General features: G+C 37.0%; 1 protein-coding gene across 2 annotated transcripts in view; it reads right to left on the minus strand.

Moving 5' to 3' along the window:
* Positions 1-19,585, minus strand: part of PAXIP1 (PAX interacting protein 1) — a 348,897-nt gene extending 329,312 nt beyond the window's left edge. For both annotated transcript variants that reach the window (XM_053713809.1, XM_053713808.1), the window contains exons 1-6: positions 19,371-19,585; positions 12,580-12,714; positions 10,422-10,465; positions 7,272-7,335; positions 5,737-5,850; positions 2,164-2,820 (exon numbers count right to left, since the gene is read on the minus strand). In XM_053713809.1, the coding sequence (XP_053569784.1) occupies positions 2,164-2,820; positions 5,737-5,850; positions 7,272-7,335; positions 10,422-10,465; positions 12,580-12,714; positions 19,371-19,451 (1,095 nt within the window). In that variant the 5' untranslated portion in view covers positions 19,452-19,585. The remainder of the gene's footprint in view (positions 1-2,163; positions 2,821-5,736; positions 5,851-7,271; positions 7,336-10,421; positions 10,466-12,579; positions 12,715-19,370) is intronic.
* Between the last annotated feature and the right edge of the window lie 7,359 nt (positions 19,586-26,944).

Here is a 26,944-nt window from a genome sequence, read left to right on the forward strand (position 1 = left end):
CTGTTTGTGGCATGTGTGCAGAAAAGGCTTCTTCCGCATCACTCTCCCATACAGCTTTTCCTTGTGCAAAGTGCGCTGAATTACTGAACGATGCACAGTGACACCATCTGCAGCAAGATGATGTTGTAAGTCTTTGGAGGTGGTCTGTGGGCTGTTTTTGACCGTTCTCACCATCCTTTGCCTCTCCGATATTTTACTTGGCCAGCCACTTCTGGCCTTAACAAGAACTGTGCCTGTGGTCTTCCAATTCCTCACTATGTTCCTCACAGTGGACACTGACAGCTTAAATATCTGCAATAGTTTTTTGTAGCCTTCCACTAAACCATAATGTTGAACAATCTTTGTTTTCAGGTCATTTGAGAGTTGTTTTGAGGCCCCCCATGTTGCCACTCTTCAGAGGAGAGAGTCAAAAAGAACAACTTCTTGCAATTGGCCACCTTAAATACCTTTTCTCATGATTGGATGCACCTGTCTATGAAGTTCAAGGCTTAATGGGCTCACCAAACCAATTGTGTGTTCCTATTAATCAGTGCTAGGTAGTTACAGGTATTCAAATCAACAAAATGACAAGGGTGCCCAAATGTATGCACCTGTCTAATTTCGTTTGCACATTTTCTGTTAATCCAATAAACCTCATTTCACTACTGAAATATTACTGTGACCTTCAGTCATTTGATAGATCAAAATGAAATTGCTGATCCAAAACACCCAATTATTTATAAATGAAAATCTTTTTTATTGGACTAACATATTTATTTTCACATAGCTACGATTACGGCTTCCTTTGCCGAAACGCGTCAGCAGCCAGTCCAGGAGTGAGCTCCTTTTCACCCTCATTGCTGCTTTGAATCCCATCTGCTACCAGTGGATGTTTTATGGAACGTCTATGGAACGTATAATAAAGTTTCTCATTTTAATCCAACTGAGAGTGCTCCTCTTTTGAAGGATTTAGTGTTTTTCTATATCAGATTGATCAGTATTGCTTCAGATCTGAGGAATGGAGGAAAACTCTCGAAAGCTTGTCTTTGAAAGAGTTATGTTAGTACAATAAAAAAAAAAAAAAAAAAAATGATACCACTGCATACTGCAATACTCTGGTATCAGACTGATATGTTTCAGGAAGGTTCTTCTCTGTGAAAGGCACACGTTGAGTAAAGAGGCTGCTTCTTGGGTGGTAATTAGCCATAGAACAAGCTATTATGCTATTGTTCGTTCCCAGTTTGAGCGCTTCTCTCTTTTTATTTATGCAAATTATGACACTTAGGGAAGTCTCCCCAAGTGTGATGCGGGAATCAAGACATGGACCCGTTGCTCAGTGTGCCTAGAGGGATATGGCTGCACCTCACTGAGGAGGCCCACAATAGGCCGAAAAACTTATGTCTGGGGTTTTGCCATTTCTCTCGTTCAGAAAAACGATTGCCTCGTATTTTGGAGCTGGACTGTACTGTTAAGTGAGGATCAGATTGATACTTCAGGAAAGTTCTTCTCTGTGAAAGGCACATTTTCAGCAAAAAGAGGCTGCTTCTTGGGTGGTAATTAGCCATAGAACAAGCTATTATGCTATTCTTCGTTCCAAGGTTGAGCGCTCCTCTCTTTTTAATTTATCCAAAAAGGTATACCTGCATACTGCAGTATTTGAGCAATATATATATATATATATATATATATATATATATATATATATATATATATATATATATATATATAAATAAAATTATTTTAACACAAAAGCAAGACATTTTCAATGTTAACACATGCAAATACCGCATCAAGATAGATTATCAGTTTCTTTTAAAAAAAAAATGTTTAAAAAAAAAATACATCTTAAAATACAATTTTTAGATACAACAAAATAAAACATGACTTAATATCTCTTTAAACATGTATTTGTGAACGTTATATATTTGCAAAACACTAAAAAGCAGATTCAGTTAAATGTTATTTTAAAATATTTTGTAAATAGTCCTTCTGTAATACAGTGCTAAATTGGAAATAAAATATTAAATATGTGCATAAAATGTAATGTTCTTGAAATGGAGCATCACCATAAAACGTGTGTATAACTCAAATCTATTGTGGATATGATGTTTCTTAATGAGATCCAGAGGCACAATACAGTTTGTGCATACATGTGTATAAAACAAAAATAATAAATACACTTACATGTGCTATATTGGACGGCCTATTAGTCTGTTGTATTTCAGCACTGTTAGTAATGTTTCTTAGAGTTCTTACAGCAGGACTACGAAAAGCCATCATTTCTTGTCTTTCAGAAACAGGAGCTCCAGGGGTGGACATTGAAAGATTACTTCGGGCTTCAGGAGGTAATATATTTCCTGGTACAGGGGGCACATTTGCACACAAATTAATAAGTCCCGAATCTTTGCCCTGCGGAAGTTGTCTTTTTGCTGTTGCCACTTTGGGAACTTCTGCAGGAGTCCAGTTTAAATTTCTTTCATGTTTTTCAGGGGAAGAGTCAGAAGAATCATCAAACATAAGTTCACCTTTAATTTTGTCAGAGCTGCTTTGTTTTGGTGAAAAGTCTTGATCGGCCACAGGAGATCCTTCCCGAGATGAAACTGGACTGGACTTAGTGGAGTATTTATCCTCTCCACTAGCATTTTGGGAATCTTGCTCTTCATTTTCTTCATATTCTTCTTCTTCCTCCTCCTCTTCTTCTTCCTCCTCCTCCTCATAAACTATAAGTCGCGGGTGATAAGAAGCTTCATCTTTTTTTGTCTTGTCAGATATAGAATCCAAGACCCATTCTGGTGTAACAATGTTTATGCTCTCTCTCTGTAAAGCATATTCATATTTATTCTAAAAAAAAAAAATATATATATATATTTATTAGATAGCAATACATTATCAAGCTAGACCTGATCAATACTTGACTACAGGGGTCAAGTCCTACAAAAAAGAAGTGTGGGAACTCACCAAGACTTCCACCCCACTCACAATTAATATTGTTTTATACGCACACTGTATTTATATCTATATAATAAACAATGAAGGGTTGAATAGTTGCCTTTGGGCCTGAGAAGGTGAAATAGTCCTATTTCTGCTGAGGGGAGCTAAATAACCCCCAGAGCAAGTCACAAAGAAATGTAAGCACCATGTGTTCCACACAGAGTGAAGTGATCACACAGCAGGACTATCCCTCTAACCAGACTTTGCTCCAGCTCATCTCCCCAGCAGCAGAATTGTTTACTAAAGTATTTATGTCATCTGTCCAGGGGGAACTTAGTTCCTCCTGCAAAAATAGTGCAGGAACTACGTTCCCGCTGCTTGACTCTGTATTTAATGTATTTTGAGAAAGAATGGTTAAACTGTGTAAATAAAGACATACATTAAATCTAATTGTATTTTCCACACCAAAATGAGCCTTCACCATGTAAAGCAAGCTTGGCCTTGCAAGCAACCAAATAAAACCCACAAACAAGGAATGAAGTAAAAACCCACCTGAGTACAGATTTTAATAGGTGCTCCAAAGTTTTTTTTTTTTTTTTTTTTTTTAAATAATAAAACTGTAGTAAACTGAAAATTCCAAAACTACAATCTGACCCCACCATGGGAATAGAGGATTACTTTACCAAAAAAAGCAGAAGATCCAGTCAGAAGTAGGTCTGAAAGAGAAATATTTTTTTGCCAGGACAGAGTCTGAAAGGTAGTTTGGTTGATCTAGGGAACAAAGCAGTTCAAGGGGAAAGGAGGCAAAAAAACAAAAATAACAAAAAAAGGAGGCAAAAAAACAAAAATAAAGACAACACAACGTGCAGGAGAAGATTCCACACAATTGGCGTAAAGGGACAGTCTACACTACGCTTTATTAAAGGGTTCAATAGTTACAAAAGACTGACTAATTGGATTCAACAGAGTACCTAGATGCAGCCCAGATCGTGATGTCAAACTACCTTTCAGACTTCAGCCTGGCAAAAAAAAAAAAATAGTCTCTCTTTCAGACCTACTTCCTCTGCCTGGAAAAATCACTGACTACCGTCTGCTGGTTTATTGGCAAAGTAATCCTCTATTCACATAGTGGAGTCAGATTGTAGTTTTGAAATTTTCAGTTGCACTTTTTCTATGAAAGCATATTAACTAGTTGTGCAACAGTCCCAGAAAAGTGTCTAAATTGATAGATAAGTGTATAATTTAGAGCTCATCACTCAGCCAACACTGGTCAAAACTGTGTGCAGAGCTTTTTTCCCCAAAAAGCAATGCTGTGGGTAATAGTCTTTACCAACTCATACATTCCCGCTCCATTAACGCAGCTGCTGAAGCAGAGGTCCCAGATACATGCTATGCTTTTTCTGAGCAGAGTTTGTGATTGACTGCACATCCCACTGTATACATAAGGACAGCCAGTAGGATGAATAATACAACATCCAAGGGGATCTATATGATATATGTATCTGCTAATATGGACATTTGCTCTGGGACTGGCATACTTTATTCAGTACATTAATCAACATGCTATCAGAAAAAATAGGGTTCAGTTCCCATTCAATAGTAAACTCTCCAAGCTAACAAGTTATTGTTTATTTCACATATGCTCTTGTTATTAGAATACATAATATTGTTTAATAAACAAAATCTTTCTTTAGGACTAATGCTGAGAGCTCATGAAAACCATATGGTGAAAATGTACCAAACCTTACAGGTTATATTACAGAGCATTGTATTTTTGCATTAGAGTGTCATTTTGAACACAAGTATTTGGGTTCTAAAATCTGTCAGGCTGTTCCTCCAGATATTTCCCTGCACTGTGTTAAAGGGACACTAAACCCAATTTTAAGCAACTTTCTAATTTACTCCTATTTTAAATTTTTCTTCGTTCTCTTGATATCTTTATTTAAAAAGCAGGAATGTGATGCATAGGAGCTTGCCCATTTTTGGTTGATAACCTGGGTTATGCTTGCTTATTGGTGGGTAAATGTAAGCCTCTAATAAGCAAGCGCTATCCATGGTGCTGAACCTAAAATGGGCTAGCTGCTAAGATTTACATTCCTGCTTTTCAAATAAAGCTAGCAAGAGAACGAAGAAAAATTGATAATAGGAGTAAATTAGAAAATTGTTTAAAATTTCATACTTTATCTGAATCATGAAAGAAAATATTTGGGTTTAGTGTCCCTTTAAAGGGGCATAAAACCCCAAAATATGTATTTCATGATTCCGATACAACATACAATTTTAAAAACTTTCCAATTTACTTCTTTTACCAAATTTCATTTGTTTTCCTGTTACACTTTGTTGAAAAGCAGGAAGGAAAGCTCAGGAGTGTGCACGTGTCTAAAGCACTATATGGCAGCAGTTTTGCAACAACGTTATACATTAGCAAGAGCACTAGATGGCAGCACTATTTCCTCTCATGTAGTACTCCAGATGTGTGCACGCTACCTACTGTATATAGATATCTCTTCAACAAAGAATAGCATAAGAGCTAATCAAATTTGATAATAGAAGTAAATTGGAAAGTGTTTTAATCTTCATTCTTTATCTGAATCATGAAAGAAACATTTCGGGTTTCATGTACCTTTAATAAAAGTAATGAATGCTGTCATTTTTACAATATGTCCTGAGAATTGCTTTTTTGCTTCTCTAAGCGGTAAGGCCTAAAGATGCAAATGAAAAAAGTTCTGACAACTATCGATTTTTTTAAAATGTAACATATTGCACAAACATGCCTGTAATGTAAGTGGATATGAAAACTTGAATATATACTAAATTAATGCTTACCCCTTTGGGTTCAGGAACAATCAAATGAGTACATTTTTTATTGAGACTTAGCTGACAGTCTCCACCATAAAATGTAGTTAATGCCCAGAGTGCGTTGCGGTCCTCTGGTGAAACCTGAACAAAAGACAAATAATAATGTAAGGTTTCGTGTTAGCAGATTTATATGTTTAAATATGTTGGGTTTTTTCTTGTCACAGAGACATTTGATTACAGCTATATTTGAGAGACAAAATGTTAAATGCCTGAATCATATAAAAAATAAAAAAAAGAAGTGATATCACAAAACCTTATAGTTCCCGTGTTGACTTTGCAGTACTAGGCAGTTAATCAGGCACCATTTGTTCCTCTCAGGTTCACCAGGTTATATGTGAGAATATTTTATGATACATACTGTATTTTGATGAAAATTAATAAGCTGAATTCTTTGCTCCAGATTTCACAAATGTGGGCTTAATCATAAAATACAGTAAAGTATAAATGTACTTTTTTTCAAATATGTAATATATACTTGTAAAAAAAAAAAAACTAACTGTGAAGACTCATGGGAGGTTTTTTCCTATTACAAATATCAATCAGTCTCAAAGAGAAAAAAAAATACAACCACCCCACATACAAAACATAGATTGTGTCAGGACTTCATCACACAGTTATCATCCATATGAATAACAGTAGAAGCACTTAACTTATATCCTCTCATAAAAACATAGAAAGCCTTGTAAAAAAAATGTATCAAAATAAACTGGTGTAAAATGCCCAGAAAAGCAAACCCCAAAAGACCCCCACACATGCTAGAAATGTCAGCGGCAAATTACATTTATTTAACCAGAAGGCATTATTATGAGTGCACAAATGGCTTGCAGACTATTAGATTATTACTGCTAGCAAATAAAATAATTAGGCCATGGTCACTGTATTAATAAGCAACTGCTAAATCCCTTTAGTTTTAGACAGTATGTGCATAATTTTGTACACCTGACAAAGGGAGCATAAAATCCCAAAAAAGTGTGTGGTTGATAGGCATTGGGCAACTTTATATTATGAATAGATTAATATTTAGCTCTTTACACAACAGTATCTAATCTATTTTCTGAGCACAACCCACATACCTTTCTGTTCCAAAAATGCACCAGTGATACTTCAAAGTTTTATCTGAAGTAGAACAGCTAAAACAATGACCCTGTAAATTATGCACACTTCACTGTATATGCTGTTCCATTGGATTAGCTGAAAGGAGCCTCAAAAGAGTCCATAATTCAAGAGTAGTAATTTGCTGAGGGAGCTTGTTTCTCTGAATCAGACTAAAACCTAGCAGAAGCTTGCAGCAAATGGACAAGCTAGAGAAAGAGTTCAGGGAAGGCTCTTCAGTCGCAAGTTGTATAAGCGTATAATTCACCAATACTGCATGTGTCATCACCAGTGCTCGAGAGACAGCAAATCCCTACACTGCAGTAGCATTACTAAATATAACATATTATAAATAATCTTACAGTCATATAACAACTAAAAGAAAAACATGTAAAAACATTAACACATACCTGTGAAAGGCAGGCCGTTACACCAAAAAATATCTGTCCAGATTCTGGAGAAAAGCCATTTTCGCTGTAAGATTATGTCAAGGACTGAATACTGATGCTACTTAAAACTGCATCTCTGTGGAATTAGTGAAAATAAAGGAACACTAAAGTCAAAATTGAACTTTCTTGATTCAAATAGAGATCACAGTTGTAAAGAACTTTCCAATTCACTTTCATAATCAGAATGTGCACAATATTTTTATATGCACACTTTGAGGCATCAGCTCCTACTGAGCATACGCAAGATATCAGTGTATACATATATGCAGTTTGTGATTACATTTAACTAACTTTGAAATATGTAAAAAAAAAAAAAAAAATACTTCTCATTTGAAATTCAGACTAAGTGGTTTTGAATTTATTTTTATTATGCAATTCTATTGTATTTACTGTTAATACATTGTATTACTAATAAGTAATCACAGATGAAATCTCAAGAGTAAACCTTCCACATGCCACTGAAAAAGACAGACAATTGGCTTTTACCTAGCAGAGGAAGCCAAGGCAAGAATACATACAAACAAAGCAACCTTAAAGGGATAGGACAGTCAAAATTAAACTTGCATGATTCAGATAGAGCATGTCATTCAAGACCCTTTTAACTTCAATTCTATTTTCAAATGAGCTTCGATCTCTTGGTATTCCTTGTTGAAAAAGAATACGCACATATCTTTCACTAGAAGAGCTGCAGTTTAGAAATAAGAGGAATGGGAGGAAGGTGATACCAGCAGCAGTCTAGGAGGTCATAGGCCCCATGTGGCTGTCATCACGGCTAGAGCAGTTTTGTGAAAAGTGTTGTGAATTCAGCAGTGTGGTACAAGCATGACTCCAGCTACATGCACACTGATCTGAGTTTTGGTCACCCTCACATTGCATGTCACATTCACTCAGTGTCGTGTAAGCACGAAGAAAATTTGTTAATAGGAGTAAATTAGAAAGTTGCTTAAAATTGCATGCTCTATCTGAATCACAGAAGAAAAAAAAATTGGGTTCAGTGTCCCTTTAAGACCAGAAACTTTCAGTATAGGTGGAAATACCGTGACAGACTAAATCAGCTATTTCAAATGACAAAATAAGGGTAAAGGAGCTACTTGCAAACAATTTAATAAACCCCTGCAGGTAAAATGGATCAATGGGAACAAATTAAAGGGGAGACAATTTTTCGGTAAAGTGTCCCTTTAATTATGCAAGAACAAACTCACAAAGGAAGAAGGGTCTTAAACTCTGATATTAAATTTCTAACAGGCTGGAAATTGGCTACCATTAAACATATTTTGACTAGAGCTGCAACAACTAATCGGCATAATCGATTATGAAAATAGTTGTCAACGAATCTCATAATCGATTAATCGGTTTGCAATTAGTTGGTCTGTGCACAACACCAGCTGCTTCACTCCAATGAACTCCTGCATATGGTATTGCGTTTTATGGTTATGTCCTTAGCCTAAAGGACTTCTACAGACATCTACTTTTAACTTTTTCGGGACAGTATAAGTTTACAACTACCCCTGGCTTATGTGCAACCCAGATATAATAGTCATCATTTGGATTGTTTATATTAAATCTGGTGATTTGGAACTATGCTTTTCATGATATAGTGCCAAGCTTGTTGTTTACACCTTGCCCCTAGATTGATGGGAGTTATTTAAATTGATGTGCACTATTATCTGTTTGCACAATTATTAGCGTATTGCTTGCTATTGCTGATTATATGTACTGTATAAATAAATGTGTAAGGCTTTGTCCTGTTATTGATATACAGTCCTTAGCGCTTTTGATCTTGTTTTTATTGTTTTTTTTTATATTTTTAATAAATTGTGATAATATGTACCAGATTCAACCTCAATAAGTATATATTCGTTATTTTTAGAGCGGACTAGATATTTCCCCTAACCTTATAGCTGGTTATTTACCATTGCATATAGATATTCAAGATATTTTTATGTTAGAATGAAGTCAAGGGTTACTTTATTAAGAGGTCCCTTGCCAAGGTAGAAAACACTTAGCATTGGTGAAGAGCTAACAAAGATAAATATCCCACTTTGGTGAAATTGGCAAAACCCTACTTATACATCTCAAGCACCTCAACACCATCTTAGTGCCTTTTCTCTGCTGCAGGAAATATAGCTGCAAACAGAGAACCAGCCTTAGCCAGAAGCATGTGGACATGTTGAGATTTTTGCTTTTCAATGCAAAGTTTCTGAAAGAGTGAATAACAGAATGTTATTAACAGTGATAGTCTAACTCTTTCTATTTCTACCTCTTTTCAAACAGTTTGTGGTTTTGTTTAGTATAATTATAGAACTGTGCTCTGCTGCTTAAAAATTGAAGAAACAGTTGTGTTAATGTAAAGTTTTAGTCTGAAGTTTATATTTGTAACACTCATTATGTGGATTTTATTTAAAACATAGAAAACTATTATTGATTCTCTTTTTATCCGATTAGTCGATTAATCGAAAAAATAATCGGCCGATTAATCGATTATGAAAATAATCGTTAGTTGCAGCCCTAATTTTGACCAATTAAGTCAAACATATAGTAAAGATTGGCTTTTTAAAATGTATTTGTATTTTGATAAAGCTGTTAATATCAAATAAATTAACAAGTGCCAAATTCTAAACAAAAGCTTTATAACAAATAAGGTGTTTCTGAACCTTTAAGTGAATATTTATCTAACTTAGAAAAATATAATTATGTATAACAGATTTAGATCTTCTACCACTAAGCAAAGCCATGAAAGAACTTATATACATTAAATTTGAAGGAATGAAAATATTGAAATCTAAAAACATGTGAAATATCATGAAAGATTGCAAAAAGGCTAAACTGATGGATATTCCCGAATAAGATCAATTAATAATGGATCAAGGAATTCCTTTTTCTTACCCACAAACAACCTAAAAAGGCTGCTGTGTCCCTAGTCCTTCAGGGGGAAAAAACAAAACAAAAAAAAACATGGAACACTGTTAGAGTCTTTATTTTTATAGAGTGATAACAATCCACCTTTAGTCAGTGTTGCATCCAAACATTGGGCGTACTTTGTAAAATGTCCCATTTTTCAAAGTTGTTTTTTGTCCCTCATTAATAAAGCAACACATAAGAAAAGGATACGGAAGACGAGCTCCACAGCGAACAGATAATATCACCCAGGAAGGCTGTAGAGAAATAATAAAATTATTATCAATCCTGTTTTGTACTTTTGAAAAGTCAAGGAGAAAAAAGGTTATTATAACAGCACAACAGACAATTTCAAATGAATAACCATGTTTAAATGTACCTGCTATTTAGATGCAAAATAGCATTTAGCCACCAATAAGCAAGCGTAACCCAGGTTCTGAACCAAAAATGGGCTGGCTCCTAAGCTTTACATTCCTGTTTTTTTTTTTTAAATAAAGATAGCAAGAGAACCAAGAAAATTTGATAAAAGGAGTAAATTAGAAAGTTGCTTAAAATCGCATGCTCTGTCTGATAAGTACAGAAAAAAAATGGGTTTATTATCCCTTTAAATTTATATTTAAATCAACAGGAAATACGTGTTTCTGCACAACCTACACTGAAGCATTTAATGTTCATGGGCCAATGATGACAACTTAGTTTTATTGATGGACACTGACAAGTAGGTTTATGAAAAGGACAAAAAAGCTCTAGTGTGTTAGAACATTATATTACTGCTTTGTTGCTTGCTTATAACAAGATGTTCTATTAAGATTATCAATAGTTTAGGATGATAATAATACAAATAAAAAAAGTAATAATGCTTTGTTTACAGAGTTTATCTTCCTTTAAAAATAAATAAAAATCCTAAATAAATGTGAAACATAAAAGGTAAAGTGTATAAAATTATGTTTATCCTCTATTGCTCTTACTGAGATTTGGTATTGTCCAAAATGTTAAATCTTACTCGATTTATGCAATTTTAAATAACTTTCCAATTTACTTTAGTGATTTAATTTGCTTCATTTTCTTGGTATCCTTTGCAGAAGAGCATACCTAGGTAGGCTCAGGAGCAGCAACACACTAATCTAAGCTAGCTGTTGATTGGTTGGCTGAACATGCATGCCTATTGTTATTAGCACAAGCTCCAAGTAGGGCATGGCTGATCCTTCAACAAAGGATGCCAAGAGAATGAAGCAAATTTGATAACAGAAGAAAAGTGGAAAGTTGTTGAACTGGTTCAATGTGCACGCCTCATCATGCGCATTTCGGCCTGTGCGCATATGACGAGGCATCACCAATCAGAAGCTGTTTTCAGCAATCCCCTGGACTACAAGCTGAGGATCGTTGGTGGCCTAATGGGTGGCACTCCCAAGCCACCAAAGGGAGTGCCGGTGATGTTGCCCCAAACGTGTAATCATGCCCCAAAGTTTTAAAGGACAATATAGCTAGTAGGGGAGCTGGATGGGGGGGTGATTCAAACTCCTTGATCTCAGCTCCCATACCAGCTACAGATGATCAACAGCCCTCATTCAAAAGAGAATCACCTGCTCTTTCAAATGGTAGGTAGGGGTCTTGTAAGTGCCAAACACCCATACAAAACAAAACAAAAATATACACAATATTTTACACTTAAAGGGACAGTCTAGTCATAATTAAACTTTCATGATTCAGATAGGGCAAGCAATTTTAAACAACTTTCCAATTTACTTTTATCACCAAATTTGCTTTGTTCTCTTGGCATTCTTTGTTGAAAGCTTAACCTAGGTAGGCTCATAGGCTAATTTCTACACCCTTTAAGGCCGACTTATATCAGTGCATTTTTGACAGTTTTTCACAGACAGCGCTAGTTCATATGTGCCATATAGATAACATTGTGCTCACTCCCGTGGAGTTATTTATGAGTCAGCACTTGTTGGCTAAAATGCATGTCTGTCAAAAGAACTGAAATAAGGGGGCATTATGCAGAGTCTTAGATACAAGGTAATCACACAGGTAAAAGGTATATTAATATAACAGTGTTGGTGATGCAAAACTTGGGAATGGATAATAAAAGGGATTATCTATCTTTTTAAACAAACATTTTCAAGTAGACTGTCCCCTTAATTATAACTTTAGGGGTATATAATAAACAATAAAATGTGTTTAGAGCCACAATGAAGTTTATTATATAAAAATGTGTGTGGGTTGGTCACTGAAATATGACTTACAAAAGTGTTTAAATGTAAGCACAGGGATGAAAAAAAAAAAGGCTTAGCATGAAAGGGGTTAAAACTGTATATTCTTTCATGAGATTTGGGGTTTCACTGAAAGTCACTAATTTTTCCATACTTACTTTCACAATAGGAAGGTCAAAGACTTCACGGGCCTCACCAACTTCAGGATTGTCTCCATCTTCTGCAATAATATGTGTAGCAAGGGCATTGTAGGAGACTTCTTTTGCTTTTCCAGCTTTTAGCATCTGAATCACCTACAAAACATAACATTTCAGCAACCAGAATTGCAGCACATCCTCTTTTCTTTGGAAGGGGAGATGCATCTTAAAATATTTTGAATTATTTGGTTATACTTAATAGATATCATTTAAAAATTACTTATTTATCATTTTAAAAGGATTTTACCGTTTCTTTCTTTTTTAAACTTCATTGTGCAGTGTCCATTAGAGCAGACACATACACATTTTAAACAACTTTTCAATGTATTTCTATTATCTAGTTTGGTTAGCTCTCTGTATCCTTTGTTGAAAATCATACCCAGGTAGGCTCGGAAGCTGAGAGATAACTGTGGCTTGGTGGCTGCACATACAGTATATTTCACTTGTTAATGGCTTACAGATGTGTTCAGCTAGCACCCAGTACTGCAATGCTGCTCCTTTAACAAAGAGTAGTAAGAGATTGAATCAAAATGTATAATAATTAATAGAAGTAAAATGGAAAGTTGTTTAAAAAACAATGCTCTACCTGAATCACAGAAGAAAAATGTTGGATTTCATGTACCTTTAAAAGGGACACTGTACACTAGATTTTTCTTTGAATAAATGTTTTGTAGATGATCCATTTATATAGCCCATCTGGGAGTTTTTCCTGTAACAATGTATAGTTTCATTATTTTTTAATAACATTGTGACACACCTCACAAAGCTTAAAGGGACACTGAACCCAAATTTTTTATTTTGTAATTCAGAAAGAGCATGCAATTTTAAGCAACTTTCTAATTTACTCCTATTAGCATTTTTCCTTCGTTCTCTTGCTATCATTATTTGAAAAAGAAGGCATCTAAGCTTTTTTTATGTTTCAGTACTCTGGACAGCACTTTTTTTATTGGTGGATGAATTTATCCACCAGTCAGCAAAGACAACCCAGGTTGTTCACCAAAAATGGGCCGGCATCTAAACTTACATTCTTGCATTTCAAATAAAGATACCAAGAGAATGAAGAAAATTTGATAATAGGAGTAAATTAGAAAGTTGCTTAAAATGTCATGCTCAATCTGAATCACGAAAGAAACTTTTTGGGTACAGTGTAACCCAATTTTTTTATGATTCAGATAGAGCATGCAATTTTAAGCAACTTGCTAATCTACTCCTATTATCAAATTTCTTCCTTTTCTTGGTATCTTTATTTGAACAAGCAGGAATGTAAGCTTATGAGCCGGCCCATTTTGGTTCAGAAGCCTGGATAGCGCTTGCTGATTGGTGGCTGCATTTAGCCTCCAATCAGCAAGCGATATCCAAGTGCTGAACCAGATAGGCTGGCACGTAAGATTAGATTCCTGCTTTTTTCAAATAAAGATCCCAAAACATCGAAGAACAATTTATAATGGGAGTAAATTAGAAAGTTGCTTAAAAATGCATGCTCTGATTCATGAAAAAAAAAATTGGGTTCAGTATCCCTTTAAGCTTTGTGAGGTGTGTCACTGTTAAAGTCCTGCTTATTAGTCAGTGAGCAATACATTCTTAAAAAGAACATTGTAATCACAAGATTTGTCTACAGTTTTGCAGTCCTTGTGCTAATATTTTCACAAACCTGGAATCTCTTAAAGGGATATAAATAGTGGAAAATGATTAGGTTCTAATATGTTAGAAAATTTTATCATTGCATTGTTGCTTGTATATAACTGTGTCTTTAACCCCTGCAATAAAATCAAACACATAGTTAAAGTCAGCTCCAGAATAGCAATGTATTTCTGGGAGAAAGCAGAAAACATCTGGTGAGCAAATGACAAGAGACAAAAGGTGTGTAGCCATCAGTCACCAGGTAGTTCTCAGTAGTAAAGGATATGCAAATATTTTCAGCAAAGGATATGAAGAAAACAAAGTAAACTCAAAAACAGAAGTGAACCTTTTGCGGTTCACCATTGATCATTTTACACATCTCACATACAAATGTTATTTTCCTTTTAAGATTTTTTTGCCATTATTTTACATTTGAAAAATATTTTAAAAGTGGTGTTCGCTATCATTTGCAAAATAAGTCTAATTTTTGCCAATTTAATTAGTTAGTTGCAGGCTTTTCTATATCCCCTTTGTTCTTGTAATAACTGCACATCATCATAATTTAAATCACGTATTGTCAAATTTATTCAGGACAGCATAAACAGAAGCGACAAGACCACCTGGGCACAGTGCATGGACTAAAAGCATGAAATAAGGCCAAAAAGCAATGACGGCACCAGAATTTAACCCCATCTCTCCTCTGGTTGGGCATTATGCTGGGAACTGTCGTTCCAAAACAATGTCTAGAAGAGATGCAGTAAGGTACAAAATATAGTGGTAGATTCAGGGCAAACCCAAGCACTAGGACTTTTTTTGGTGTGTTGACTTGTTGAGTAAATTCCTTTTTTAATTGCTCAGTGGTTGTTGAGCCACAATGGTTGGATTTCAGGTACTTTTATTTCCAAAATTTGAAATAACAGCTGGGAGTCTTTGATATCACTAATGTTAAATAATAAAAAATAAAACAATAAAAAACTACAAAAATGGAAATAAAATGTACGGATGTCATTCCAAAACAAAATGAACAGAATCAAAATATGTACACTTATCAGCTTGTTTATTTTAAATAAAAAAAGTCAACAGGTATGTGTGTGTGTGTGAAATAAATGTTAATTCTTAGCAATGAAATCAGTCAGCATCAATGCAACTACATGGAGAATTGAGAAAAAAGGAAAAGAGGGGAAAAGAAACCCTCTGAAGGATACACTAATTAGCACTCAGGAGTTTGTAAAATATATGATGACAATCAAATTGCTGAATACACAGAATAAACTCACTCATGGAGGTATGGACCATGAAAAAAAAATAAAAAAACTTTTATTGGGATCTAAAATTAAGAATATACAGAAGACAGAGCGGTTTTCAAATAAAGTGCGTTCAATGACAATAGATCAAGAGGAGGCTGTAAGTCTAGTTGTGCACTGGGTAGTAAAGTAAGGGATAATGCAATAGGAGTCTCTCTGACTTATTCCAAAGGGTTAATGGAGTGTATAAAAAAGGTATAACCTTGAAATAAGTTGTAAAGGGCCCGTAAACCGACCAAATAATGTTATATAATTCTGCACATAGCGCCAGCTTTCTAAAAGTAAAGGATTGCACAGATACTTTCCTACGAAAATTAATTTTACAGAACGCTGCTCCTGGCTCTACTGAGCGGGTCTGTTTTTTTCCTAATCGCATCGGGCACGCTGACTAGTCACAGCGTGCCCGATCGTGTCATTAAACTGAATGTACTCGCTCCCGCTACCAGACCAGGGCGGGAGCGAGCTACATTCAGTTTAATGGCGCGATCAGCAAATGCTGAGACTAGACAGCGTGCCCGATACGCTTAGGAAAAAAACTGACCCGCTCAGTAGAGCCAGGAGCGGCGTTCTGAAAAATTAATTTTCATAGGAAAATATCTTTGCAATCCTTTGCTTTAGAAAGCTGGCACTAAGCTAATGTTATATAATTTGTCCTTTTATGGGTGCTGAAACTACTAAACAGCTAATCCATTCACTAGTAATTTCCCGGCTTGACTACTGTAAAAACCTACTAACTGGCCTTCCTCTCTCCCGTCTCTCCCCCCTTCAATCCATCCTAAATGCCTCTGCTAGGTTAATCCACTTCTCCCGACGCTCTGCTTCTGCTGCACCCCTCTGTGAGTCCCTTCACTGGCTCCCCATTCACAGCAGAATTCAAAATTCTCACTTTGACCTACAAAGCCCTTACCAATGCAGCCCCCCATACCCGTCCTCACTCATCAACAAATATACTCCAGCCCATCCCCTAAGATACAATGATCTACTCCTTGCCTCTTCTACCATCACCTCCTCTCATGCTAGACTACAGGACTTCTCTCGTGCGGCACCAACCCTCTGGAACGCACTTCATTGAGCTGTCAGACTTTCCCCCAACCTCTCCTCCTTTAAATGCTCCCTAAAGACCTTCTTGTTCAGGGAAGCCTATCACCAAATCAGTAACTAATGAATTCCACTTGCCTAATAGTTGCCCTCATCTACCTCCACACTAACATCATTCCCACCTTTGCAGTCCCCACCTCCTGTTTCTCACCCTCCCACCCATTTAGATTGTAAGTTCCCATGTGAACAGGGCTCCCAATTCCCCCTGTATTTGTTTGTTAAATTTTGTCTGGTGTCTCATATTGTACTGTCCTTTTTACCTTTGTTACCCATCGACAGCGCTGCAGAATCTGTTGGCGCTTTATAAATAAAGAATAATAATAATAATAATAATAATAATAATAATAATAATAACAACAACAACAACAACAACATTATTTGGTGGGTTTACTGGCCCTTTAAGAGAAAATAGCCTGATCTGGACAATGACTGTCATTTATTTCAATTATTGAACATGAGTAAAAAGCAGTATCAGGATATATGTATACCTAAAAGCCATTTAAATAATAAGTTAGAGAGACAACAAATTGTGGTATAATGTGTTGATACTAAGTTAGAGTGTGCAGAATGATACCCTCAACTGTGTTGTGTATAATTGTTACAAACAGACTCATACAATTGGTTATTGCTATTTCACGTAGGTTATGCAGTTAACCGCTACAATGTAAGTATAAGAATAGTATTAGTATTCCATCTCAGAAATAAAAGTATAGCGGTCAAGCACATCAAGGAAACGCAAACGTTCACCAAATAGTAAAGTGCCTCCTAACAGGAACGCCAAGTCAGTATAAGTGTTGCATCTGTTAACGGCTCGTAATTAACACAATATCAGACTACAGTAAAGATTGCCTAAGGCAATTTCAAACACATGAGCTCCTAAGACTCCTCTCAAAGTCCCTAACATGTTTTACAGTACAGGCTTTTTCAAAGAGTGAGCGCGAGCCGATGTGTCCTCTTTTTAACGTGTTTGTCTAGGCCACACCCCCAATTCTGTACGTCATCTTGGATAATGGACCCGTCTGGAATCTATGACATCCTTTCCTTATGAAGAATAATGGGCTACAGTACAGATTGTGTACCTTAAAGAGTAATTATTGGAGATGTTATTTCTGTCAGACTATATTCTTTAGTATATCTTGGAAGATTTTGTTGACAATATTATTTCAGCAATCGGACTACAATATTAGATATGTTTCAAGGGGTTTAGTGTCATATTGCTGTATCTTATATTAACTCATATTGCAAGCATATTCCTATTAGAACAATACCGGTTGTATAGAAGCTCTTAACCCGCAACTAAAGACAGCCATGTAGTCACAAGTTAATTTTAAGAGGATGAAATAAAAAAGGGTGTTATGGTGACAATATATGCACAGTTGATTACAAATTAGAACATATCTAACTCACAACATCTTTGTGAATAACACAGAGAGTTTCCCTATGACTATAATGGTTCTTTAAACCCACTGAGCTCCCAGAGAAAGGGTATGAAATTATTTTGTTCATTGAGTCCGAATGCACAACAGCTGTCCACTCTATAAAGCAAAAGTACTGCAGTATAAACTGCCGTCACGGTTGTGACAAAGAAGTGCAATGAGAAATCATATCTGAACCTATTAAAAGATGTTCCATCATAAACTATTCTGGAACTCAATAGACCCTGAATAGTTTTGATAAACAGATCTGCAATAAACTTTTACAGATGTGTGTAAGGGGTGCCAATCTCTGAATTACAAGCTCTGACTGGTGCATACGAACCATGTACATGTCTGCCTCTGAAGTGATCACATGCACAGCGCATAAGCATCAGAGGCCACATATGTGCACCATGGGTATGTAAACAGCACTGATTTCAAGAAATGTAAACAAATGTATTTGGAACTTAGGAGTCACTCATAATATTGAGAAACCTGTGTCAACTTCATGCAGTTATTTACAGAAGGTATATAAATTATTAAAAAAATAAGCTCCAAACATAAAATTTAGAGTTGATTTCTAGCACTTATGCTCATAAAGAAATACTTTGCTTTTTCATCTCACCACTGACTGCAAACATAGGTTATATTGTTGTCAGGGATCACAGAAACATGCAAACAGAATCAGTTTGATTGTATACTGTCACTTGCCTAAGCTGTATGTGCCAATATGTAATAAACGTTTACAAATAGTAGCAATTAGCAAAACTTGTACATATTTTATTCTTTTGTTTAAAGTACTTTAACTTTTTAAAGTCCTCTGTTTTTTAGTGCTTAGGCTGTGTGACCTACTTTAAAAAATAATGGGTCATCTAAAGCTTTTCTCCAGAGTTGCTTCATGGGTTTTAACCCATAAAACAAACAGACACATCTGACATGTGTAAGTTAAATCTACCGGTATTTTACTTATGTACACAGCAAGCAGCAGAAGTATAGTATCACTATTTAGCAGGAAGTGACCCTCCTGCGTCATCTTCACGAGCCCACCTTACACTTCCCCTCAGAAAAGTAAAGCTCATTATTTTGCAACAACTACATCATTCTACAAAGAGAATTTCACAATAATAAAAACATATAATAGGAAAGGACCAAAGCACAGCGGTTACATATCACGTTTTTGTGGCGGGTTTGAAGGCTCAAGGAGTTGCTGTACAGCGGCCCGCTACACAACAAATCCAACAGGCTACTCACTTATTCTGACACGGAGTACTTTCATTGCTCGGACACGCGTGACATACACTTAACATATAGCTACCTGAGGATCCAGATCACCAACAGGATAGAATTTTACGTCTTTGAACATCTCCTCAGGAACTTTTACTTCCTCCTCCGTCATTTTGGCAGCCGCTCACTAAAAACACTAAACTATGGTTAAAATAAATGTTTAATACATTTCCTTCGCAACGAGGAGGTCAATAATGATAGTTTAGTGAGTGAAAACACCATCGGGAAAGGCCACCTTCACTCCATGTAGAGAGCAAGATGCGGAGAGCGCGCCGCGGCACCCTCCACTAAGGAGGGTAGTGAATGGCTGAATATGATATATAAAAGTTTAGTCATTAATTGATTATCTCTTAGTTGATCGATTAGTAATTTATACAATACAGCATTAAACCAAGGCAAATACCAAGTTTATTCTGTATCTATTAGATATAATGTGTGATGAGGTAGAGTATAAATATATGCCCCCCCCCTCTTGGGTGAATGGTACATTCCACTGAAAAGAGAGGCGGGACAGCACTTGTCAGATAAATAGACTGGGAAGCCTAGAAAAGGCGCTCTTTTAGTGTGTCACTGGTTGGTTGTGACATATGGTGCTGCGCTTGTTATAGGCATAGAATTTTGTTTGTGTTTCTTATAACTCTATAGTTTGTTCTCCACAAACGCATACGGCGGAATACATCATGTATGTATTGTGTTACTTAAATGCTTATGTCTGTAATGTCATTAATTCGTTCAAGATCCACATAGTAATCTAACAATCTCTACAATTATAGGTGAATAACGTTTTTTCTTTTTGACTCCCTGGCTTTGAAAAAGGTATTTTTTTGGACAGGACATAAAATATATACAAAATAAGCCTTACCATTATTTCGAAATGCCAAAGAAGTGCTTTTAGGGGTGCGTATTTATTTAAAAAAAAAAAAAAAAGTAAGTTAAATTATGGTCTTCCAGTTTTGGTATTTGTTGGAAACAAATTGTATGTTTTATAGTAATACAATATATTTTATTTCATAAGGTAGTTAAAGTCCACTAGCCTTGACATATGGGATTCGATTTTACCAGGAGGCAGGCAAAAATTACCCAAACACACCAAGAGCTTTAATTCCTCTTGATTTCCCTCAGTCTTATTAATTTGCCTTCAAAGGAGATAGGTGAAATAATAAGGTGCTGATTTATTTTTGGGGAAAGGGATGCTCATAGGCAATGAGAGTAATTCTGCTGAGGGAGTTTTTCACTTGCCTTCCTAAGGTTTTGCTGCTACTGATCCTTCAGTCTCCTCCTGTTGGATTTGTCGGGGTACCAACTATGCAAGATCCCGAATTAGTGCTAACTAGGATGAGCACATCTACTAGATGCTGGGTACATGGGGCTGGGTAAGCACAGTAGAGTGGGTGTTTGAGAGGTAAGTACATGCTTACCCTCACCAGCCTGCAGGCTTATTAGGTACAATTTTATTGCATATCAGGGCCAAGGGACATGCATTGCTTGGTGCACACTCGTATGAAACTTGTAACACATCAGTATTATGTTTCTTTCCAAAGGCATGGAGAGTTCACAAGTCCATTCTTTATATTCTATTTCTTTATTTTAGAGTGACAAATGTTTGTATTGTGAAGAGACTAAGGTAGTCCCCCAGCTCAAGTATGCTTGTGTAACATGTTAAATTCAAAATCTAAGATTTTTCAAAAGAAGATTAATCATTTAGAGACCTGTACCTCTCAGGACTCTTCTGCCCTTGACATGCCTCAACTTTTTCCTCGGCAGTCCCCGTCCCTAGTAGCCGCACTGGCAGTGCACTGCGGCTCAGTCTCTGGAGGAATGTTTTTACCAGGAGACTTTGAAGAACAGCTTCAGTTGGCTGTTTCTGCTGCGCTGAACTCCTTACCTATAGCAGGTAAGAGAGAGAGAAAATCTAAACATATTTCCTCTGAATTGGGAATCTCTTCAAACAACAAGACTGCGTTAGTTTATCTCAAATATCTGAAGATGATCATTCCTCAGCAGCATCTAAGGGTGAAATTTCGGATACTATTTCGGACAATCCAGTAGAGTCTGAAGAGGTTAATTTTAGATTTAAGCTTGAGCCCCTTTGTTTACTACTTAAGGAGGAATTAGCTACTTTGGATGTTTCAGAGTACAAACCTTTGCAAACTCCTACATTTTCAAAACTAAACAGTTTATGATATTCCTAAATCTCTGGAATTTTTTCCAGTTCCTGATCATATGTCTGACATCATCACGAAGGAATGGGAGAAGCCGGCAATTCCTTTTTCTTCTCCCAATTTTAAGAAAATGTTTCCTATCTCTGACTCTATTTTGAAGTTATGGAATACTGTACCTAAGTTGGATGGAACTATTTCCACCCTGGCTAAGAGAACAACTATTCCTCTGGAGGATAGTACCTCTTTCAAGGACCCCATGGATAGAAAGAATGAGGGGTACTTAAGAATTTTTATTCAACTTAGTCTTCTTTTTCAACTTGTTGCAAGTATTGCAGCGGTGGCTGGAGCTGCCTCCTATTGGTGTGACCTCTTAGCTGACTTGATTTTAAAAGAGAGATTCAGGAACGTATAAAGGCTTTGAAATTAGCCAATTCCTTTATTTGCGATGCTAATATGCAGGTTGTTCGTTTCAGTGCTTAGTCATCGATTTGTTATTCTGTCTCGCAGGGCCTTATGGCTGAAATCCTGGTCAGCAGACATGGTTTCTAAATTAAGACTTCTCTCCTTATCTTTTAAGGGAAAGTCTTTATTTGGTCCTGGTCTTGATTCCATTATTTCCACTGTCACTGGTGGAAAAGAGGCCTTCCTTCCTCGGGATAAAAAGACTAAGCCCAAGGGTCATCAATCTAATTTTTGTTCCTTTCAGAACTTCAAAGGACAAAAATCTTTTACTTCATTCAAATCTGATCAAACCAATTGTTCATGGAAGCCTAACCAACCTTGGAACAAGAACAAACAATCTAAGAAGCCTTCCTCTGACAACAAGTCAGCATGAAGGGGCGGCCCCCGATCCGAGATCGGATCATGTAGAGGGCAGACTGTCCCTTTTTTTTTTTTTTTTTTTTTTTTTGAGACGTTCCAGATCCTTTGGCAGTGAATCTGGTCTCCCAAGGTTACAAGATAGGTTTCAAGTCTTGTCCTTCAATAGGCAGGATTTTCCTATCAAGAATCTCTTCAAACTCAACGAAAAGAGAGGCTTTCTTAAATTGTATAAAGGACCTATCTTCCCTGGGAGTAATTGTTCCGGTCCCTCCTGCAGGGCCTAGGGTTTTATTCAAACCTTTTCGTTGTCCCCAAAAAGGAGGGATCCTTTCGTCCTATTCTGGATCTGAAGTGTCTCAACAAGTTTCTCAAGGTACCGTCCTTCAACATGGAAACCATCAGATCAATTCTGCCATTTGTCCAGGAGGGTCATTTTATGACCACTATAGATCTGAAGGACACATACCTTCATGTTCCTATCCACAAGGGACACTTTTTCAGTTTTTGCGGTTTGCCTTTCTAGACAAACATTTTCAATTTGTACCACTTTCATTTGGTCTGGCTACAGCTCCCAGACCATTTACAAAGGTTTTGGGGGCCATTTTAGCAACAACAAGAACTCAAGGTATATCTATGGCTCCTTACCTGGACAATATCTTGGTTCAGGCTCCATCTTTTCATTTGGCAAGATCTCACACGACTCTCTGTCTCTTCTTGGTTCTAACGGCTGAATGATAAATCTAGGCAAGAGTTCCCTGGTTCCAAATTCCAGGATCTGTTTTTTTGGGGACCATCATAGATTCGGTCTCCATGAAGATCTTTTTGACGGATTTGAGAAAATCCAAACTTCTCTCGACTTGTCTTTCCCTTCATTCCTCTGCTCATCCTTCAGTGGCACAATGTATGGAAGTATTTTGTTTCATGGTGGCTACTATGGACATTATTCCTTTTTGTTCGCTTCCATCTGAGACCACTTCAACTATGTATGCTCAGATAATGGAACAGTGATCATTCAGATCTTTCTCAGAGAATTGTCCTAGACAACCACACAAGATAATCTCTCTTGGTGGCTTTGTCAGGATCATCTGTCCCAAAGCATGTGCTTCTTGAGCCCATCTTGGGCGATTGTGACTACGGATGCCAGCCTTTCAGGTTGGGGAGCAGTTTGGGCTTTAAGAGCTCAGGGATCCTGGTTACCACAGGAATCTGTTCTCCCTGTAAATATTCTGGAGTTGAAAGCAATCTACAATGCTCTGATAGCGTGGCCTCAATTGAGTTCTGTCCAGTTGATCAGCTTTCAATTGAACAGCATAACTTCGGTGGCTTATATCAATCATCAGGGTGGAACTCTGAGTTCCCTGGCTATGAAGGAAGTCTTGCATTCTTCAGTGGGCAGAGTCTCACAGTTGTCACATCTCACCCATTCACATTCTGGGAGTGGACAGCTGGGAAGCGGATTATCTGAGCAGACAGACGTTTCATCTAGAAGAGTGGGCTCTTCATCCGGATTTATTCTTGGAGATTATCCTCATATGAGGTGTTCCGGAAATAGATCTGATGGCCTCTCGCCTCAATACCAAGTTGCCCTATAACGAGTCTAGATCGAGGGACCCTCAAGCAGTACTGGTGAACGCCTTAGCAGTTCCATGGGAATTCAATCTGATGTATGTGTTCCCTCCGTTTGTTCTTCTTTCCAGAGTCATAGCATCAAACAGGAGCGGGCCTCTGTGATTCTAATTACTCCAGCCTGGCCTTGCAGGACTTGGTTTGCGGATCTTGTCAAGATGTCGTCCTTTTTCTCTGTGGAGGTTACCATTGAGGAAGGACCTTTTTCAAGGTACATCCCTTCATCAAAATCTAGATTCCTCCTATTCCGAGTTACGCTCCGGCAGGTAAAATACATTTTTCTCTTGACTTCAAGGATTACCTTTAATCTACTATTGAGGAGGTTTTGTGGGCTATGCCACCTTGAAGTAGGCGCAAACATTTTTTGCCTGAGAGTAAGTTGTCTACAGTTGCTGAACGTTCGTCTAGAACCCTTAGGAAAAAAAAAAAGTAATTCAGCTTTCTAAAGAGTCAGAATCTCTGGTTTCTGATTCTTCCTGAGATTGGGAAATCCTGTCCGAGTATTAGAATTACTCGGAAAACAGGCTTTGGAATCTTCCTTTTTAAGTTGGAACATTTACAATTACTATTGCGAGAATCCTACAAACAAGCAAAAATAAGGCACCCATAGGGATCCATTTTTACCTGCCACCTTAGGGGAAAGGAGACTGTGTTCCTGATACAGGGCGAGAGTTAGCCAGAATACTCTTGAATATCTGGCCTGCGAATATAGCACTTGGTAGTGCTTCACCAAATGTAAGTGCAATCTGTATACCCAGTATTTCCTGTGTTTTATGAACATATTACGCTATGGATGATCTTTTTAAATTTTTTAAGCCTGATGAAACAGCCACTGGTGGGCTGAGAAACGTATTGCTAGCATTTTACCCTTTTTAAATAAAGTAAGTCTTTCATACTCTATACATTTAATATTTTATACAACTGATTTTTCTGTTTTTATTTGATTTTATTGTTACATTATATTTTAAGTAGCACTGTATAATTATATTTTGCATAGGCACACCTATAAGCTCTCCATTTATTGGTAGATTGTACACTATTGCGAGAAGTTTTACTGACTCTTGTTATACAAGTGTCTTTTTCTGAGGTCTAGTCTGTAAAGCACCTGGATTGGATATTTAAGCCTTCTGCTAAATCAGCGAAAGTATTTCCAGTTGCAGATGCTATTTCTGTCGTGATTTCCAAAGAGTAGAGCAAACCTGGAATTCCCTTTATACTGCCACCTAAGTTTAAGAAGATTTTCCTGTCAATAAATCTGACTTTTTGGAATCCATTCCTAAGGTTGATGGGGCATTTTTTACTCTGGCAAAAAGAACTACAATTCCGTTGGGGGACAGTACGTCTTTCAAAGAACCCATGGATTCGAAATTAGAGGCCTATCATAGGTGTTTTTACAAGCTGGCTTTTATTCAAACCTGATGTTAGCATTGCCTGTGTGGCAGGGACAGTTACCCTTTGGTTCAGCTTCTTATCCAAAATGTTGTTTGAGGAGATTTGTTTTGGAAGAAATTCAAGATTGTTTGAAATATTTGAAACAAATAATATGCCTTTATTTGCAAAGCAGTTATGGACATTATTTGTCTAAATGCCAAGAATGCGGCTCTAGCTGTTCTTGCCAGAAGGGCACTATGGCTAAAATTTTGGTCTGTTGATATGGTGTCAGAATAGACTTTTTCACTTGCCTTTTCAAGGAAAGATCCTTTTGGCCAAGGCTTAGACGCTATTATCGCTACAATGATCGTCAGTAAGGGAGCTTTCTTGCCCCTGGACAAACGCTATGGGTGCTTAATATAGTCTCAAAGGGTGCAGAACAAGTTTATGTATCGGGCCACATCGGAAAACGTTTCTTCTGTCTCATGTTCCCAAGAATCCAGTAAAGACATAAGCCTTCTTTCAATATGTACAGGATCTGGAATGCATGAGCGTGATTGCTCGGGTTCTTCTAGCAGAACAACGCCTTGGTATCTATTCCAATCTCTTCATAGGGCCAAAGAAGGAAGGCACTTTCCGGGCAATTATGGCTTTACATTTTCTGAACAAATTTGTGCTAGTTCCTACTTTCGTAATGGAAACTGTCCGAATAATTCTGCTGTTGGTTCAAAGTGATCAGTTAATGACCACAATCGATCTGAAGAATGCATATTCCCAGTCACAAATTCCTCAGTTTTGCTTTCCAGAACAAACTTTCAGTATGTTGCCTTTCCATTTGGTTTTGTGACAGCTCCCAGAGTTTAAACAGAGGTTCTGGGAGCTCTCTTGTCTGTGATCAGAATTCAGTGAATTTCAGTAGCGCCCTACTTTGACAACATTTTTGTCCAACCTTCATCCTTACTCTGGCAAAAAGAACTACAATTCTGTTGGGGGACAGTACGTCTTTCAAAGAACCCATGGATTCGAAATTAGAGGCCTATCATAGGTGTTTTTACAGGCTGGTTTTTATTCAAACCTGATAACATTGCCTGTGTGGCAGGGACAGTTACCCTTTGGTTCAGCTTCTTATCCAAAATGTTGTTTGAGGAGATTTGTTTTGGAAGAAATTCAAGATTGTTTGAAATATTTGAAACAAATTATATGCCTTTATTTGCAAAGCAGTTAAGGACATTATTTGTCTAAATGCCAAGAATGCGGCTCTAGCTGTTCTTGCCAGAAGGGCACTATGGCTAAAATTTTGGTCTTGATATGGTGTCAGAGTAGACTTTTTCACTTGCCTTTTCAAGGAAAGATCCTTTTGGCCAAGGCTTAGACGCTATTATCGCTACAATGATCATCAGTAAGGGAGCTTTCTTGCCCCTGGACAAACGCTATGGGTGCTTAATATAGTCTCAAAGGGTGCAGAACAGGTTTATGTATCGGGCCACATCGGAAAACGTTTCTTCTGTCTCATGTTCCCAAGAATCCAGTAAAGACATAAGCCTTCTTTCAATATGTACAGGATCTGGAATGCATGAGCGTGATTGCTCGGGTTCTTCTAGCAGAACAACGCCTTGGTATCTAT

The sequence above is a fragment of the Bombina bombina genome, chromosome 5, assembly GCF_027579735.1.
Source record: "Bombina bombina isolate aBomBom1 chromosome 5, aBomBom1.pri, whole genome shotgun sequence".
In the NCBI taxonomy this organism is placed as follows: domain Eukaryota; kingdom Metazoa; phylum Chordata; class Amphibia; order Anura; family Bombinatoridae; genus Bombina; species Bombina bombina.